Source organism: Coregonus clupeaformis, chromosome 36 (assembly GCF_020615455.1).
Source record: "Coregonus clupeaformis isolate EN_2021a chromosome 36, ASM2061545v1, whole genome shotgun sequence".
Lineage (NCBI taxonomy): Eukaryota > Metazoa > Chordata > Actinopteri > Salmoniformes > Salmonidae > Coregonus > Coregonus clupeaformis.
The window spans coordinates 25,011,993-25,031,957 of NC_059227.1; the positions used below are offsets into that span (position 1 = coordinate 25,011,993).

The 19,965-nt window shown below is 42.2% G+C and overlaps 1 protein-coding gene across 5 annotated transcripts in view; it reads right to left on the reverse strand.

Annotated features, from left to right (window-relative positions):
- LOC121552926 (MAM domain-containing glycosylphosphatidylinositol anchor protein 2-like) overlaps nt 1-19,965 on the reverse strand; it is a 408,550-nt gene that overhangs the window by 258,884 nt on the left and 129,701 nt on the right. For all 5 annotated transcript variants that reach the window (XM_045211335.1, XM_045211339.1, XM_045211337.1 and 2 more), the window contains exon 2: nt 19,114-19,253. In XM_045211335.1, coding sequence (XP_045067270.1) covers nt 19,114-19,253 — 140 coding nt within the window. The remainder of the gene's footprint in view (nt 1-19,113; nt 19,254-19,965) is intronic.

Sequence of the window (19,965 nt, forward strand, 5' to 3'; positions counted from 1 at the left end):
AGGTCAGGGACAAAGTTGTGGAGAAGTACAGATCAGGGTTGGGTTATAAAAAAATATCAGAAACTTTGAACATCCCACGGAGCACCATTAAATCCATTATAAAAAAATTGAAAGAATATGGCACCACAACAAATCTGCCAACAGAGGGCCGCCCACCAAAACTCACGGACCAGGTAAGGAGGGCATTAATCAGAGAGGCGACAAAGAGACCAAAGATAACCCTGAAGGAGCTGCAAAGCTCCACAGCGGAAATTTGAGTATCTGTCCATAGGACCACTTTAAGCCGTACACTCCACAGAGCTGGGGATTACGGAAGAGTGGCCAGAAAAAAAGCAAACACGTTTGGTGTTCACCAAAAGGCATGTGGGAGACTCCCCACACATATGGAAGAAGGTACTCTGGTCAGATGAGACTAAAGTTTAGCTTTTTGTCCATCAAGGAAAACGCTATGTCTGGCGCAAACCCAACACCTCTCATCACCCAGAGAACACCAGTGAAACATGGTGGTGGCAGCATCATGCTGTGGGGATGTTTTTCATCGGCAGGGACTGGGAAACTGGTCAGAATTTAAGAAATAATGGATAGCACTCGAGTTGTTTAAGGGGAAACATTTAAATGTCTTGGAATGGCCTAGTCAAAGCCCAGACCTGAATAGTTATGCACGTTTAAGTTTTCAGTTTTTTTGTCTTATTTCTTGTTTGTTTCACAAGAAAAAATATTTGGATCTTCAAAGTGGTAGGCATGTTGTGTAAATCAAATGATACAACCCCCCCAAAAATCCATTTTAATTCCAGGTTGTAAGGCAACAAAATAGGAAAAATGCCAAGGGGGTGAATACTTTCACATATACACATATACACATATACATACATACACATACATTTAAACATCCACCAATGCCGAAGCCAGCACGAACAAGGAGAGGAGGCAGCTTCGGAGGAAGTCGTGACATATGTTCAACTTCCACCCTGGGATATGGCTGTAGTCAAAGGGCTTTCAGTTATTATATACAGTAACAGTCAAAAGTTTGGACAAACCTACTCATTCAAGGGTTTTTCTTTATTTGTACTATTTTCTACATTGTAGAATAATAGTGAAGACATCATAACTATGAAATAACACATATGGAATCATGTAGTAACCAGAAAAGTGTTAAACGAATCAAAATATATTTTATATTTGAGATTTTTCAAAGTAGAATCACTCTGCGATCCAACTCATCCCAAACCCATTTGTCTTTGTGTGTGATTGTTTATTGTGGAGGAGAGAGAAGCTCGGTGGAGCTCCGTGTATTTTGTATCGCCAGGAATATTCCCTGTGTGCCTTTTCCAGTACTGTTATTCTGTGATTCACCCTCCTGCGCCTGACTCCTTCAAAATCACCTCATCACAGAATCAAACACCCAAACATGGAGTCAGCAGGAAAGGAGCACCTGCCTGGATTCGTGGCACGGGTCCGGGAGCATTCGACTATGCTAACCAGCTTGGGAGAAGCGATGGATCGGGTTCTCCAGGTCATCCAATGCCTGGAGAGGAGAGGACCCGATCTTTCGGGACCAGCTGAGTGACCGGATCCAGCCACCCACACCCCAGCACCCAGAGGGATTCATATATCTCGACCACGGCATTTTGACAGGACAGCTGCCCTCTGCCAGGGATTCCTCCTACAAATGGATTTATACTTCTCGACCATCAGCCCAGCTCCATCGGAGCGGAAGAAGGTGTCCGCTCTCGTCTCCTGCCTCTCGGGGAAAGCCCTGGAGTGGGCCAACGTGGCCTGGAGTGAAGGAGGAGCCGCGTTGGACAACTTCCTCCGAAGCTGCCTCTTCTCTTTGTTCGGGCAGGCTTCGGCGTTCGTCGTCACCGGCCTTCTAGCCACTGCCGCTCCTCATCTCATCATTACATTTGTTTTGTCTTGTTTATTACACACACCTGGTTCATATCCCCTCATCAGTACCTGTACAAGTGTTCCCTCTGCCCCCTTGTCTTTGAGTGTAATTGTTTATTGCGGAGGAGAGAGAAGCTCGGTGGAGCTCCGTGTATTTTGTATTGCTGGGTTATTTTCCCTGTGTGCCTTGTTGGTTCCAGTATGCCTGTTTTGTGTGTGTTTTTACGCATTTCTGCATAAACCTGTGCTTCAGAATAAATCCTGTTATTCTGTGATTTACCCTCCTGCGCCTGTCTCCATCAAAATCCTCTCATCACAGGTATGACGCTACAAACTTGGCACACCTGTATTTGGGGAGTTTCTCCCATTCTTCTTTGCAGATCCTCTCAAGCTCTGTCAGGTTTGATGTGGAGCGTCGCTGCACAGCTATTTTCAGGTCTCTCTAGAGATATTCGATTGGGTTGAATTCTGAGCTCTGGCTGGGCCACTCAAGGACATTCAGAGACTTGTCCCGAAGCCACTCCTGCATTGTCTTGGCGGTTTACCTTCCAACAGGTCCTGAGCGCTCTGGAGCAGGTTTTCATCAAGGATCTCTCTGTACTTTAATCAGTTAATCTTTCCCTCGATCCTGACTAGTCTCCCAGTCCTTGCCACTGAAAAACATCCCCACAGAATGATGCTGCCACCACCATGCTTCACCATAGGGATGGTGCCAGGTTTCCTCCAGACGTAACGCTTGGCATTCAGGCCATGGATTTCAATCTTGTTTCTCATGGTCTAAGAGTCCTTGAAGTGCCTTTTGGCAAACTCCAAGCGGGCTGTCATGTGCCTTTTACTGAGGTGAGGCTTCCGTCTGGCCACTCTACCATAAAGGCCTGATTGGTGGAGTGCTGCAGAGATGGTTGTCCTTCTGGAAGGTCCTCCCATCTCCACAGACGAACTCTAGAGCGCTGTCAGAATGAACATCGGGTTCTTGGTCACCTCCCTGACCAATGCCCTTCTCCCTCGATTGCTCAGTTTGGCCAGGCTGCCAGCTCTAGGAAGAGTCTTGGTGACTCCAAAATTCTTCCATTTAAGAATGATGGATGCCACTGTGCTCTTGGGGACCTTCAATGCTGCAGAATGTTTTTGGTACCCTTCCCCAGATAAGAGCCTCAACACAATCCCGTCTCAGAGCTCTACGGACAATTCCTTCGACCTTATGGCATGGTTTTTGCTCCGACATGCACTGTCAACTGTGGGACCAAATATAGACAGATGTACAGTTGAAGTCGGAAGTTCTAAACTCAGTTTTTCACAAATCCTGACATTTCATCCTAGTAAAAATTCCGTCTTAGGTCAGTTACGATCACCACTATATTTTAAGAACGTGAAATTTCAGAATAATAGTAGAGAGAATGATTTATTTCAGCTTTTATTTATTTCATCACATTCCCAGTAGGTCAGAAGTTTACATACCCTCAATTTGTATTTGGTAGCATTGCCTTTAAATTGTTTAACTTGGGTCAAACATTTCAGGAAGCCTTCCACAAGCTTCCCACAATAAGTTGGGTAAATTTTGGCCCATTCCTCCTGACAGACCTGGCTTAACTGAGTCAGGTTTGTCGGCCTCCTTGCTCGCACACGCGTTTTCAGTTCTGCCCACACATTTTCTATAGAATTGAGGTCAGGGCTTTGTGATGGCCACTCCAATACCTTGACTTTGTTGCCCTTAAGCCATTTTGCCACAACTTTGGAAGTATGCTTGGGGTCATTGTCCATTTGGAAGACCCATTTGCGACCAAGCTTTAACTTCCTGACTGATGTCTTGAGATGTTGCTTCAATATATCCACATCATTTTCCTTCCTCATGATGCCATCTAGTTTGTGAAGTGCACCAGTCCCTCCTGCAGCAAAGCACCCCTACAGCATGATGCTGCCACCCCCGTGCTTCACGGTTGGGATGGTGTTCTTAGGCTTGCAAGCAACCCCCTTTTTCCTCCAAACATAACGATGGTCATGATGGCCAAACAGTTCTATTTTTGTTTCATCAGACCAGAGGACATTTCTCAGAAAAGTACGATCTTCGTCCCAATGTGCAGTTGCAAACCGTAGTCTGGCTATTTTATGGCGGTATTGGAGCAGTGGCTTCTTCCTTGCTGAGCGGCCTTTCAGGTTATGTCGATATAGGACTCGTTTCACTGTGGATATAGATACTTTTGTACCTGTTTCCTCCAGCATCTTCACAAGGTCCTTTGCTGTTGTTCTGGGATTGATTTGCACTTTTCACACCAAAGTACGTTAATCTCTAGAAGACAGAACCCGTCTCCTTCCTGAGCGGTATGACGGCTGCGTGGTCCCATGGTGTTTATACTTACTCATTATACTCAAATGATGTCAATTAGCCTATCAGAATTTTCAAAGCCATTACATAATTTTCTGGAATTTTTCAAGCTCTTTAAAGGCACAGTCAACTTAGTGTATGTAAACTTCTGACCCACTGGAATTGTGATACAGTGAATTATAAGTGAATTAATCTGTCTGTAAAAAATGGTTGGAAAAATTACTTGTGTCATGCACAAAGTAGATGTCCTAACCGACTTGCCAAAACTATAGTTTATTAACAAGAAATTTGTGGAGTGGTTGAAAAACGAGTTTTAATGACTCCAACCTAAGTGTATGTAAACTTCCGACTTCAACTGTAAATACTTCACAGAGTTCAAGTAACAGAAACATCTCAACATCAACAGAGAGAGAGAGAGAGAGAGAGAGAGAGAGAGAGAGAGAGAGAGAGAGAGAGAGAGAGAGAGAGAGAGAGAGAGAGAGAGAGAGAGAGAGAGAATGCAGCATATCGTATCATTATCACCCCCCTTTTGTGAGCAGAGACAGAGAGAAGAGTTTTCAGATGGAGCCATGGAGTTTATTATTAGCCTGACAAGAGCCCAGTTGTTCATAGTGGGGGAGGAACCAACTAACTAGCCCCAGTCTCTGTACATCACATAAACTAGCCAGAATCTCTACGTTGCATTAAACGGAACTATAACTCACAAATCCGACCTCAAGCGCACACACACAACCAAACAAACACACAAACACACAGGGGCGACCTCTTCTATGCACAAGACTTTCATACTGACTTAATGTGGTTATATTAACGTCAAAACTAAAGTGCTTTGGAAAGAAGAATGTATATCTGAAAGTAGATACAGAAGCACTGAAGCAAAAAAAACGCTCAACTCAGCAAGCGATCAATGGTGAAGCCCCCAAGCCTAAGTCACTAAACCCTGAGTACATTTGTTCCCTATTATACCAGTTAAGGACAGCATCAGTTTAAAAAAATAAACTCTCAGAAGTTAAATAAGTTATAAGCATAGATTAGATTGAGCCAAAGTTTCTCTCTGACTTCTCATGACGCCGTCCTTTCTTCTTTCCTCTCCTCTACATCATGCAAACACAAAGAGAGAGAGAGACAGAGAGAGAGAGAGAGAGAGAGAGAGAGAGAGAGAGAGAGAGAGAGAGAGAGAGAGAGAGAGAGAGAGAGAGAGAGAGAGAGAGACAGAGAGACAGAGAGACAGAGAGAGAGAGAGAGAGAGAGAGAGAGAGAGAGAGAGAGAGAGAGAGAGAGAGAGAGAGAGAGAGAGAGCTTATGAAGACCTCAGTGGAATTCAATATTCTCCCAGCTTATATCCTCCCATTCATTTACTCTCCATTGCCATTTGTGTAAAGAGCTTTTGAGTTCCAGCACAGCTCCAATATCAATGTGTATTGTTCGAGTGACACTAAGAAGTGGATATTATTATCCAGGCTCTGTCGTAGCCGGCCTCGACCGGGAGACCCATGGGGCGACGCACAATTGGCCCAGCATCGTCTAGGGTAGGGGAGGAAATGGCCGGCAGGGATGTAGCTCAGTTGGTAGAGCATGGCGTTTGCAACGCCAGGGTTGTGGGTTCAATTCCCACGGAGGGCCAGTATTAAAAAATAGTTATAAAAAAAATAATGTATGCACTCACTAACTGTAAGTCGCTCTGGATACGAGCGTCTGCTAAATGACTAAAATGTAAAAAAAAAAAATATTCAAATAGCCTCCGTGGTTTTCAAAGGGAAAGTGCTACTGTTTGTTTCACATGGCTGTAGACCACATTATCTGACTGACTGGGAGGCTTTGGAAGTTTTTCCTGGAGCCCCACAGCCATTTTACTCTCCTGTCTTTGCCTTGCGTACTTCGTCTGGGTGCTAGAGATTGTATGTCTGGGTGGGTGCTATGTATACCCACCGGGGGATTCTATAAGAGTAAGATTATGCCTGGGAGTACAGTTTGACGCTCTTCTCTCTTCTTGCCCTAAGACACACATTGGAGATATGAGAGGAGGAGATAAGTTGGGCAATACACGCTATTATAATAAGATGAGGTTCAATGTTTGCGTATACCAATGTAGTTCTTTCAAATAATGTACGGAGGGTAGTGTCTGGGTTAAGGGTTAAGCATTGACTTAGACAGGCCACAATCTAGTGCCAAAACCCCTAAAATCATGAATCTTTCTGTTTACTGTTCTAGTCTGCTCTATCACTTGTTTGTGAGCCACAAAATACAGTGAGGGAAAAAAGTATTTGATCCCTGCTGATTTTGTACGTTTGCCCACTGACAAAGACATGATCAGTCTATAATTTTAATGGTAGATTTATTTGAACAGTGAGAGACAGAATAACAACAACAAAATCCAGAAAAACGCATGTCAAAAATGTTATAAATTGATTTGCATTTTAATGAGGGAAATAAGTATTTGACCCTTCTGCAAAACATGACTTAGTACTTGGTGGCAAAACCCTTGTTGGCAATCACAGAGGTCAGACGTTTCTAGTAGTTGGCCACCAGGTTTGCAGGAGGGATTTTGTCCCACTCCTCTTTGCAGATCTTCTCCAAGTCATTAAGGTTTCGAGGCTGACGTTTGGCAACTCGAACATTCAGCTCCCTCCCTCCACAGATTTTCTATGGGATTAAGGTCTGGAGACTGGCTAGGCCACTCCAGGAGGGAATTTGTCCCACTCCTCTTTGCAGATCTTCTCCAAGTCATTAAGGTTTCGAGGCTGACGTTTGGCAACTCGAACGTTCAGCTCCCTCCACAGATTTTCTATGGGATTAAGGTCTGGAGACTGGCTAGGCCAATCCAGGACCTTGATGTGCTTCTTCTTGAGCCACTCCTTTGTTGCCTTGGCCGTGTGTTTTGGGTCATTGTCATGCTGGAATTGACGGTGGGGATGGTGTTCTTGGGGTCATAGGCAGCATTCCTCCTCCTCCAAACATGGCGAGTTGAGTTGATGCCAAAAAGCTCAATTTTGGTCTCATCTTACCACAACACTTTCACCCAATTCTCCTCTGAATCATTCAGATGTTCATTGGCAAACTTCAGACGGGCCTGTATATGTGCTTTCTTGAGCAGGGGGACCTTGCGGGTGCTGCAGGATTTCAGTCCTTCACGGCGTAGTGTGTTACCAATCGTTTTCTTGGTGACTATGGTCCCAGCTGCCTTGAGATCATTGACAAGATCCTCCCGTGTAGTTCTGGGCTGATTCCTCAACGTTCTCATGATCATTGCAACTCCCCGAGGTGAGAACTTGCATGGAGCCCCAGGCCGAGGGAGATTGACAGTTCTTTTGTGTTTCTTCCATTTGCGAATAATCGCACCAACTGTTGTCACCTTCTCACCAAGCTGCTTGGCGATAGTCTTGTAGCCCATTCCAGCCTTGTGTAGGTCTACAATCTTGTCCCTGACATCCTTGGAGAGCTCTTTGGTCTTGGCCATGGTGGAGAGTTTGGAATCTGTTTGATTGATTGCTTCTGTGGACAGGTGTCTTTTATACAGGTAACAAACTGAGATTAGGAGCACTCCCTTTAAGAGTGTGCTCCTTATCTCAGCTCGTTACCTGTATAAAAGACACCTTGGAGCCAGAAATCTTTCTGATTGAGAGGGGGTCAAATACTTATTTCCCTCATTAAAATGCAAATCAATTTATAACATTTTTGACATGCGTTTTTCTGGATTTTGTTGTTGTTATTCTGTCTCTCACTGTTCAAATAAGCCTACCATTTAAATTATAGACTGATCATTTCTTTGTCAGTGGGCAAACGTACAAAATCAGCAGGGGATCAAATACTTTGGATCAAATACTTTTTTCCCTCACTGTATTACAAATAGGCCTACGTCTTGTATACATTTGATTTCCATACAGTTCAAAAGGTCACACAGGCGTGAAATGGCTCCATCCTCTGAATCCCATTCTTCAGACTACAACACACAGAGACGGGGAGGTCAGGAGTTCAATCTTTACATATCCACCATAATGAAAGAGCATTAGAAAACATGAAATTGTTTAGTTTACAAGCAGGGAAGAAGAATTGAGCAAAAGTCATTACAATAATAATGCTATTCTCCCTGTAAGTCAGTCAGTCAGTCTTGTCTTTGGCATTCTGATACAAAGATCAACATTTGCTTGTATGGAAAGTTGCTCCTCTGCTTGGATCTGAATCCAACATAAACTCCAGTGATGGACAACACAGTCACGCTGTGTCCCCCCTGCTCTCTGTCCTAACTTTTGACTGTTTTCTAATTGCTTACCATCTTTGAGCTCTGGAGGGGGTCCGAGGGAGGTCAAATGAGGTCTCTGTGCAGCCAAGTGTGGCCAAGTATGACAATAGAATGATGACCAGAGAAAAACAGGCACGGGTACATTTCACAGACTTACGGGATAAATAGTGTGACTCCATGGCACCCGATTTTATTTTGCACATACAGATGTAGGATCTTAATTAGATCACCCTTTTGCAGGAACATTTTCTGGGATGCAGGAAATGTTAAACTTGTAGTGTATTTGAGGTTTAAAAAGGCTTCTGAAGTTTAGAATTTCCACTTAATTGTCCATTAATTATAATCCATATAATAATTCAAATGTTATGTTGCTGCAGGATTATCTTTCTGCTGTAGCAAACTGGCTCAAATTAAGATCCAACATCTGTAGGGAATACTGTACATTTCAACTAAGACTCAAAGGTCTGGGGAATTGGAAATGATGAAGACAATTACATTGATGGAAACTACAATCTATCTGCAATATTAAAGCTGATCTACCCCCTAAACAATTTTTACAAATAAAATAAAGACTCAAAGGTCTGAATCACAAAATGTACAGACAAAGAATAAACAGGTATCAAATCATGAACAATGAGAGACGAAGATCCAACTATCCAACCATCCAAGTGATGACATTTCATGAAGGGTGAAATGTCTGAATCACAAATACCAAAGACTATACAGAAAGTTCCACAGGCCTGCAGTAGTCCTAACATTAAGCAATACAGTTGCATTGTAAAATGTTGCAATTTTAGGTCTCCCTAAATGAAGAATTCTCTGTAAAGCCTCTGGTTATTGATGACTCACATTGGGATTCATAGGACTCAAATAAACCTATCTGTACCATAGCCCAGGGATAATGGGGGTAGCTAGGATCACAATCCACTCCAGGCCACAACAAACCCCTGGATAAACTACAGTATCTCTACAGTAGCTACAGTTCAAGTCGGAAGTTTACATACACTTAGGATGGAGTCATTAAAACTTGTTTTTCAACCACTCCACACATTTCTTGTTAACAAACTATAGTTTTGGCAAGTCGGTTAGGACATCTACTTTATGCATGACACATGTAATTTTCCAACAATTGTTTACAGACAGATTATTTCACTTATAATTCACTGTATCACAATTCCAGTGGGTCAGAAGTATACATACACTAAGTTGACTGTGCCTTTAAACAGCTTGGTAAATTCCAGAAAATAATGTCATGACTTTAGAAGCTTCTGATAGGCTAATTGACATCATTTGAGTCAATTGGAGGTGTACCTGTGGATGTATTTCAAGGCCTACCTTCAAACTCAGTGCCTCTTTGCTTGACATCATGGGAAAATCAAAAGAAATCAGCCAAGACCTCAGAAAAACAATTGTAGACCTCCACAAGCCTGGTTAATCCTTGGGAGCTAATTCCAAACGCCTGAAGGTACCACGTTCATCTGTACAAACAATAGTACGCAAGTATAAACACCATGGGACCACGCAGCCGTCATACCGCTCAGGAACGAGACGCGTTCTGTCTCCTAGAGATTAACGTCTTTGGTGCGAAAAGTGCAAATCAATCCCAGAACAACAGCAAAGGACCTTGTGAAGATGCTGGAGGAAAAAAGTACAAAGTATCTATATCCACAGTAAAACGAGTCATATATCGACATAACCTGAAAGGCAGCTCAGCAAGGAAGAATCCACTGCTCCAATACCGCCATAAAAAAGACAGACTACGGTTTGCAACTACACATGGGGACAAAGATTGTACTTTTCTGAGAAATGTCCTCTGGTCTGATGAAACAAAAATAGAACTGTTTGGCCATAATGACCATTGTTATGTTTGGAGGAAAAAGGGGGTGCTTGCAAGCCGAAGAACCACATCCCAACCGTGAAGCACGGGGGTGGCAGCATCATGCTGTGGGGATGCTTTGCTGCAGGAGGGACTGGTGCACTTCACAAAATAGATGGCATCATGAGGAAGGAAATTGATGTGGATATATTGAAGCAACATCTCAAGACATCAGTCAGGAAGGTAAAGCTTGGTCGCAAATGGTTCTTCCAAATGGACAATGACCCCAAGCATACTTCCAAAGTTGTGGCAAAATGGCTTAAGGACAACAAAGTCAAGGTATTGGAGTGGCCATCACAAAGCCCTGACCTCAATCCTATAGAACATTTGTGGGCAGAACTGAAAATGCGTGTGCGAGCAAGGAGGCCTACAAACCTGACTCAGTTACACCAGCTCTGTCAGGAGGAATGGGCCAAAATTCACCCAACTTATTGTGGGAAGCTTGTGGAAGGCTACCCGAAACGTTTGACCCAAGTTAAACAATTTAAAGGCAATGCTACCAAATACTAATTGAGTTTATGTAAATTACAGACCCACTGGGAATGTGATGAAATAAATAAAAGCTGAAATAAATCATTCTCTCTACTATTATTCTGACATTTCACATTCTTAAAATAAAGTGGTGATCCTAACTGACCTAAGACAGGGCATTTTTAATAGGATTAAATTAATTGTGAAAAACTGAGTTTAAATGTATTTGGCTAAGGTGTATGTACATTTCCGACTTCAACTGTATATCCTTCCTTGAGTATACAGTACTGTACAGTATCCCAGAATAATATGGGGCAGCTATAGCCACACTCCCCACTCCAGCGCCCAAACTACAGTATCTCTACAGTAGCTATATTCTTCCATAGCCTTTGGCCCCCAAGCACCTATGCTATAGCCTGCTAGACGCTCATGACTCTATCCGGCTAATTTATACCCCCTGACCCTCTCACCCGCCTGTCTGAACTAGACCCAGCTGATAATTGAAACAAAAATGGGGGATGTTGGGTGGTGTGTGTGGGTGTGTGTGTGTGTGTGTGGGTGTGTGTGTGTGTGCCTGCATGCCTGCGTGTTTGCTCAGCAGTGTAGCTGGTGTATAGTCTGTCTGTGTCCTCAAACACAGTGTGTGTGTACAGAGTGGAGGCAGGCCAGAGAAAGATGGCTTTATAACGGGAATTACATTGCACATTGGCTCCATCCAAAAATGTTTTATTTTGAATATGGCTATCTATAAAAGTGATTGTGTCAAATCATTATACACACTTTTAATATGGTGAATGCCAATCGATAAACATTTTAACATTGACTTAACTTTTCAACATAACTTAGATTCCAGTGGGATAGTTGCTATGTATATTGCTGCCAAATGTATTGATGCTCATAATAAATAGGCTTATAACTGCATCTCTTTCGAGTACTTTGGGTACTTCCAGGCTTTGTTTCTAAAAGCAAGGCCTTATAATATGCATTCCTTACAGGATCCATTCAAACTGATGCTCTGGTTGTTGATACAGAATGTCCTTCTGCACAATAACTGTACCCCTACATAGTGCAGAATATGTGAATGTAAGAATGATAGCTTCTGTATGTGTGATAGACAGTAAAGTGCATGACTGTGTCCCAAATTGCACGCTATTCCCTACATAGTGCAGTAATTTTGACCAGAGCCCTGTCGTGCCCTCTTTACAATAAAGCCAACATGCTGTCTGGAACATTAATCTATTCATCTTCCAATCTAACATCCCTTTTAGCTGACAGTCTGTACCCATGTAATTCATTCCTCAGAACGCAATTCCTGTTGAAGAGCTAAATAGAGTTAAAGTAATAGTCCTGTATCCAAACAGTATCTACAGTAGCCTTCAACAATGGGGAAGGAAGACTATTGGAATGATGCATCATAGCAGCGAGTGAGAGAGAGAGAGAGAGAGAGAGAGAGAGAGAGAGAGAGAGAGAGAGAGAGAGAGAGAGAGAGAGAGAGAGAGAGAGAGAGAGAGAGAGAGAGAGAGAGAGAGAGAGAGAGAGAGAGAGAGAGAGAGAGAGAGAGAGAGAAAGAGAGAGGCAGTCAGTCAGTGTACCTGGCTTCCCCTGAGATTTTAATCAACACCTCCAGTATCACTCCGCATCTCGCAATCTCTTTCCCCCTAGAGCCCTGTCTCACAAGTCCTTCCCATGACCTTTGACCCCTCAATGGGAACCTGCCCTAGCAATGCTCCTGTCTGCCTTCCTGCCAACAGGTCCAATCTTGACAGGCATCCCATAATAGGAGGCTAAGGTGTGTCACTGTTGTGAGGTTAGCAGTGTGTGTGTACGTGTTTCTGTGTGTTTATGTGTGTTTGTCTGTGTGTGTGTGTGTTTGTGTGTGTGTGTGTGTGTGTGTGTGAGTGTGTGTGTCTGTGTGTGTGTGTCTGTGTGTGTGTGTGTGTATGGTTTTATTATTAGACCGTCTTTATTTTCCTGGCGGTGAGGCGGGCGTGGGACGGAGCGCGCATGCTGAGAGAAACTTCCGCCTGGTTGGACTAGAGCCAAAGCCTCCATCAGTGGGAGGGCCTGAGGGGGTTGTGGGTAATTTAGAGAGAGTTGGATCTTGATAGACATGAAAATAATTAATCGCTGGTGAAAATTGCCAACGATGGCCCAGTTTTGGTCGCGGTTGGCCATTCGCTTTGTGTGGTACTTTTGCTATAACTGGCCCGTGCAAGTCTCAGTCTCAGTAAGGGTATTACCCAGGGAGCTGGTAGTTCTTACTTACGGAGAAACACAAGGTCTGTCTGGTAATGGGGACATGTCATCTTTGTGTGTATGCTTATAATAAAGTAGTGCAGGAATTGTTGACATGACTTTATAGAGATTACCTTCAATGACACATGTCACAATGACGATTAGACTTCAATGTCAAGTGAGGTCCATAGGGATCAGTGGTTTGGTGGATAGTGGTAGTTGTGGGTTCAATTCCACATATACTTTTATTTGGTAACACTTTACTTGACACCTAGCGTCATAACATGTTATGACACGGTCGTAACCATGTCATAATATGTCATAACAGCTGTCATAACCTGTAATAATATAATCATAACACTGTCATGACCCATATACTTACACCTGTTGTGACATACAATATATTGTGTTACTTTATGGCAGGTTAGTAAAATGTATTTTTTCCTGCCAAGAAGTTTCCTTTTGTTTGAAAGTTTGTTTCTTAAATCCTTTGTTGTTGTAATGAATTATTTACTGTCATGTATTTTTCATCATATTTTAAAGAACTTGTAGAAAATACACTTTATGACACTGTCAAAAAGCATTATGATCATCCTGTGTCACTTTACATGGACTAAGAAAATACACTTTATGACACTGTCAAGAAGCATTATAACCATCAGAATCATGTAAGCTAGATAGGCATATCACGTACATGCCCTTATATCAGTCATCAGTCAAAAAGAGGGTGTCTTGTTCTGTTCCTGAAATCTGCTCCTGCATTCATCCCAGTCATCAGCAACAGAGCATTGGGGTAGGTTTCTGTCTGACATCAATGTGTGCGCAATTGTAATGATAATAAAATATGGTACATTTCAGAAAATGTCATATAACATAAGAAATACTGTTGACAAGTAGGCTATGGTGTAATGGTATGTTTTGTGGGTTTTGACACTCTTATGTACAGTACCAGTAAAACGTTTGGACACACCTAATCATTCAAGGGTTTTTCTTTTTCTACTATTTTCTACATTGTAGAATAATAGTGAAGACATCAAAACTATGAAATAACACATATGTAATCATGTAGTAACCAAAAAAGTGTTTAACAAATCAAAACATATTTTATTTTTGAGATTCTTCAAAGCAGCCACGCTTTGCCTTGATGACAGCTTTGCACACTCTTGGCATTCTCTCAATCAGCTTCATGAGGTAGTCACCTGGAATGCATTTCAATTAACAGGTGTGCCTTGTTAAAAGTTAATTTGTGGAATTTATTTCCTTCATAATGCGTTTGAGCCAATCAGTTGTGTTGTGACAAGGTAGGGGTGGTATACAGAAGATAGTCCTATTTGGTAAAATACAAAGTCCATATTATTGCAAGAACAGCTCAAATAAGCAAAGAGAAACAACAGTCCATCATTACTTTAAGACATGAAGGTCAGTCAATCCGGAAAATGTAAAGAACTTTGAATGTTTATTCATGTGCAGTCGCAAAAACCATCAAGCATTTTGATGAAACTAGCTCTCATGATGACCGCCACAGGAAAGGAAGACCCAGAGTTACCTCTGCAGCAGAGGAGAAGATCATTAGAGCTACCAGCCTCAGATTGCAGCCCAAATAAATGCTTCACAGAGTTCAAGTAACAGACACATCTCAACATCAACTGTTCAGAGGAGACTGCGTGAATTAGGCCTTCATGGTCAAATTGCTGCAAAGAAACAACTACTAAAGGACCCTAATAATAAGAAGAGACTTGCTTGGGCCAAGAAACACGAGCAATGGACATAGAACTGGTGGAAATCTGTCCACTGATCTGATGAGTCCAAATTTGAGATTTTTGTTTCCAACCGCCGTGTCTTTGTGAGACAAAGAGTAGGTGAACAGATGATCTCCGCATGTGTGGTTCCCACCGTGAAGCATGGAGGAGGTGGTGTGAGGGTGTGGGGGTGCTTTGCTGGTGACACTGTTGGTGATTTATTTAGAATTCAAGGCACACTTAACCACATGGCTACCACATTCTGCAGCGATATGCCATCCCATTTGGTTTGCGCTTAGTGGGACTATCATTTGTTTTCCAACAGGACAATGACCCAAAACATACCTCCAGGCTGTGTAAGGGCTATTTGACCAAGAAGGAGAGTGATGGAGTGCTGCATCAGATGACCTGGCCTCCACAATCACCCGACCTCAACCCAATTGAGATGGTTTGGGATGAGTTGAAACGCAGAGTGAAGGAAAAGCAGCTAACAAGTGCTCTGCATATGTGGGAACTCCTTCAAGACTGTTGGAAAAGCATTCCTCATGAAGCTGGTTGAGAGAATGCCAAGAGTGTGCAAAGCTGCCATTAAGGCAAAAGTTGGCTACTTTGAAGAATCTCAAATATAACATGTATTTTGATTTGTTTAACACTTTTTTGGTTACTACATATTCCATATGTGTTATTTCATAGCTTTGATGTCTTCACTATTATTCTACAATGTAGAAAATAGTCAAAATAAAGAAAAACCCTTGAATGAGTAGGTGTGTCCAAACTTTCGACTGGTACTGTAGGTGTCATAACCAGCCATAAAATAATGGAATATACTGTATGTCACAACAGGTCTAAATATATGTGTCATGGCAGTGTTATGATCAAATTATTGACAGGTTATGACAATGGATGTCAACTGTTATGACATATTATGACATGGTTATGACCGTGTCATAATGTGTTATGATGCTAGGTGTCAAGTAAAGTGTTACCTTATAGGTAGTATGTGAGTTAACTATAAGTTGCTTTTCATAACACTGCTAACTTCAAGAAGAATAGAAGAATACTTTATTGTCCACTTTCCTTTCAGATAGCAGAAATTCTTTGTTTTGCTTTCAACCCAACCCATGCAATTAAAAAATACAATTACATAAGGGTTCCCCTACCTCCTGGTCAAAACTATATATTTCTTTTCTTTCTTGTCTAAAAACTACATATAACCTTTGGTTAGAATAGTGGCGTATTCAGGGCCATGGATCTGCTCCTCTCTTGGAGGAGGAACAAGTTGAGTTAAATTAGCATGCAGAATAAGAAACGGCAGAACTTTAAGGAAGATGAGAAGAAGAAGGAGGGGAAAAACAATGCCACCCCGAGGCTAAGATTATTTTTTCCTTTTAATGGAAAGATCAACCATTATTATTCACTTACAACTATACTTGATGAGGACTGACACCCCTTATGTTTTACCAACAGCCTCGGGACTAGTACACTAGTACAGACTACCCCCAAATAACCCCCTCTTCTTCCCATCTACTCTATAGCATGAGTCCCGACAACCCCCTTCACCCACCCCAGAACCACCAGAGACCCAGGCTGCTCCATCCAGAATGACAGCCCTGTTCCTCCCCTGCCATGGGATCTGACTGGGGCTCATAAAGACTCACTTTCAAAGGAAATCCTGCCTCTCCTGTTACTGCCATGTAGCCCTTTGATCGCTCTCTTTCTCTCCCCCCATATCTCTCTCTCCTTCTCTGTTGTTATCCTTCTCGCTCTCTTTCTGTCTCTCTCTCCCTGTCTCTCTCTCTCTCACTTTTTTCAAAACATTTAATTAAGAGGATGGAAGTCAAGACGGAGGAAAGAACAAGTTGTCGCCATGGATGAGAGCAGAAGATGAATCGCGTGTCGAGTGTCTCACTAATTTAAGTGTCCCTCACCTTTTCAAAGGGAATATAAAAACCAATAGCCTTCTCTGCATCTGCATCAACAGGACAGGACGTGTACAAAATAATCGTAAATACATAGATCAAAGTGGAATTATATATGAATTAATGTAAATGGCAGTCGATCCCATTCCCAGAAACAAATTAAATTAGTCTAATCAAGCAATTTAATACAGCGCTGGACACATAGTACTCACGTAGTACTTCTTAATTGATGGACACGTAGTATTTATTTATTTGTGTCTGAATGTATTGCTTCCTCGTTGCAGAGCTGACATGATTCATGTTTTACATGATAGAGAATCATGTCTGTTCTACATACTATATTTCTATCTGAACGTTCTGTAACATTGCACTCATCTGAATGAACCCTTGATGTCTCATTGTGGGTGGGAATAAGCATGTGATTGAAGATGTCAAGACCTCAACACTTTAACTGGTTGGAATCACAGAGCTAAATCACAGAGAGCATGGGATGAAAAGCTCTTTGTTAGGATGCTAATGACTCATTCTGCTCTCTCTCCTCTTTAGTCTGCACTCACATCACACAGCAATGTTGTTTCCTGTTTTTATTTATTTATTTACTTGCATTGCAATGTTGAGTTGGCAGACGTGGTTGCTGTTTTGTCTTCACACTTCTCATTAGATCTGCCAGCTTTTAATTAGGAATTTGCAGGTGCACAATACAATACGGAGCAACAATAATTGGGGGATTAATTTTATAAGCCGGTTTAGTGGGGAGACGTGGAGTGAGAGCTCTGTGGCGCTGATACCAGTGGAGGCTCCTCAGAGGAGGGGGAGGACGATTTTACGCAGTGAATTTCATCAAATTAAAATAGTGAAACATTAAAAAAGTTATCATTTTTAGATAAAACTATATTAAATATATTCACGTCACCAAATAACTGATTAAAACACATTGTTTTTCAATGGTCTACAGTAGCCTCAACAGCACACAGTTACACAGTAATTATTAGGACTTCCGGAGGACGTCCTCCAACCTATCAGAGCTCTTGCAGTATGAACTGACATGTGGTCCATCCAATCAAAGGATCAGATAATTAATCTAGTACTGAAAGAATAAACTACAGCTAGCTAGCACTGCAGTGCATAAAGTGTGGTAAGTAGTTGACTCAAAGAGAAAAATACAATAGTTGAACAGTTTTGAACAAATGTATTTTTTCTAAAATTAAGGAGAAGCAGCAGAGAGAGAGCGAGAGAGAGAGAGATTTTTCTTCTTCTTAGTTTACCTTTCATTTACTTAGCTAATGTAGCTAATTTAGCCTACCCAACAACCTGACTCAAACAGAGAGGAATGCTATTTATGTTAGCTAGCTGGCTAAGGCTATCCAACACTGTAACTCTTCCAAGTCAAGGTAAACTTTCGGTTTTATTAATTTATTGCCACCAGCGCCCACCGGTGTAACTGCTAAAATGCTTGCATTGTACACTGCGTAATTGTACACATGATTTGGATTGTGGTTTTACTAACGCGTTAGTTCTAGTTTGTTGACTATAACGTTAATATGGTGACAATGATGTAGGCTGTTTAACATTAGCGGTTATGGTATGAAGGTTTGGCTTGAAGAGGTTTTTGCGCCTGGTCACAGACAGCTGTTGTATTGTGCACTGATGTCAACAGGTGAAGGGAAAAGGTGAGAGGAGGAGAGCGCCGAGATGCAAGAAGGAATCATTCAATGAGCAAAGTGATGATAATGTATGTGGCTGCTATAAAAGTGAACTGTGTGCGGGTGATCAGGGGTATATTCATTCTGCCGATTCTATTGCAAAATGTTTCTTAAACGGAAGCAGAAGAAAAGAAAAGGGGATGGACCTACCTACATTTGTCCAATAGAAACTGTCGTTTTAGAGAGTGGTGGGTGTTTGGACTAATAATTACACTCCAGATCAGCTAGATGTAGGCAAGAGTGTGCAAGGTGGTATTAAATATGTCACTTTCTGGCACCTTGATTACTCCAATTTGTCTCTCGACCTGTGCAGCTACGTTATAAACTTTTATTTGTAGGCTAGGTTTTAACAACCTCATGATGGGTATAAGGCAAATTCAAGTATCATGTAGTAGCCTAAACCTATCGATGTTACATTGAGCTGGGTGAATGGAATATGAATGACAGTCATCCAATATGCTGTAATATAAATAATTGTATGCTCATATCAATAAATAAAATCATCCTCCCTAATCTTAAACGGCACCGACCGAGTCTAAGAGTATCTAAAGTGGACTGGATATCTTCTGAACTGGGTTCCAAAGTTTTCATAGTTCAGAAAGAGAGTGGTGGGTGCAGTGATAAGTTAGTGTCCTGATTGGCTGTACAGAGTGATTGGCAGGTGCAGTGAAAAGTTAGCATCCTGATTGGCTATACAGAGTGATTGGCCGGTGGACTGACCTGTGGCCGTGGGTGTCCTGTGACCAGACAGGTGAGTTCCAGGGTCTCTCCCTCCCGGATGGTGTACACCCTCTCCGTGTGACGCTCCTCCTCCACGTTACACGCGTGGCCCGAGTGCACGATGCGGACCGTAGGGGGTGCTGTAGAGGACAAACAGAACAGTTAGTAAATCCCAATCGTTACAAGCACAAAGTCAAAGCTGCAACGTCGAAATTCATTCACACAATTTGCATTGGAGATCATATATGTATAACTGATGAATTAAATTGTGTGAAGAAATTAGTGAAGAAACAACATTTTATTTAATGATTTGCACTTCCCCTCAGCTTGGCCCCGTGATGACCATGTTATGATACACACAATCCAATATATGTGGGGTCTGGGGCCTGATTTTCCACAGTCATGGGTTCTGCTTTATTTTGAGGATTATGGTTCAATTGAACAGCATCTGCAGGTATCATGTATCCCGTCAACACTCAACATGCCTATTCATCTTTATTTGTCAGCATTGCAGGTAGTCTGTCCTCTCATTAAACATCAAAACACCTACAAACAAACCAAAGAAAAAACCTATTTAAGATAAATACCATATAATTTGTAACAAGGTTTTTGGGAGAAGTACCCCATGCAATCCCTCTCTCTACAGTAGGTCCTGCACGCCCAGTTGTAACTCCACTACTCCACAGCGCGTCCATCCCCATGTAATTACAGCACAGGTGTGAGATGTTTTTCTCTCCATTCTTTACGCTCTGCCGACCATGCTGATATTTATGAGGACTGATGCTGCCCGCGGTTCACCCCTGTGTAGAGAGAGAGAGGGATAGAGAGAGAGAGAGAGAGAGAGAGAGAGAG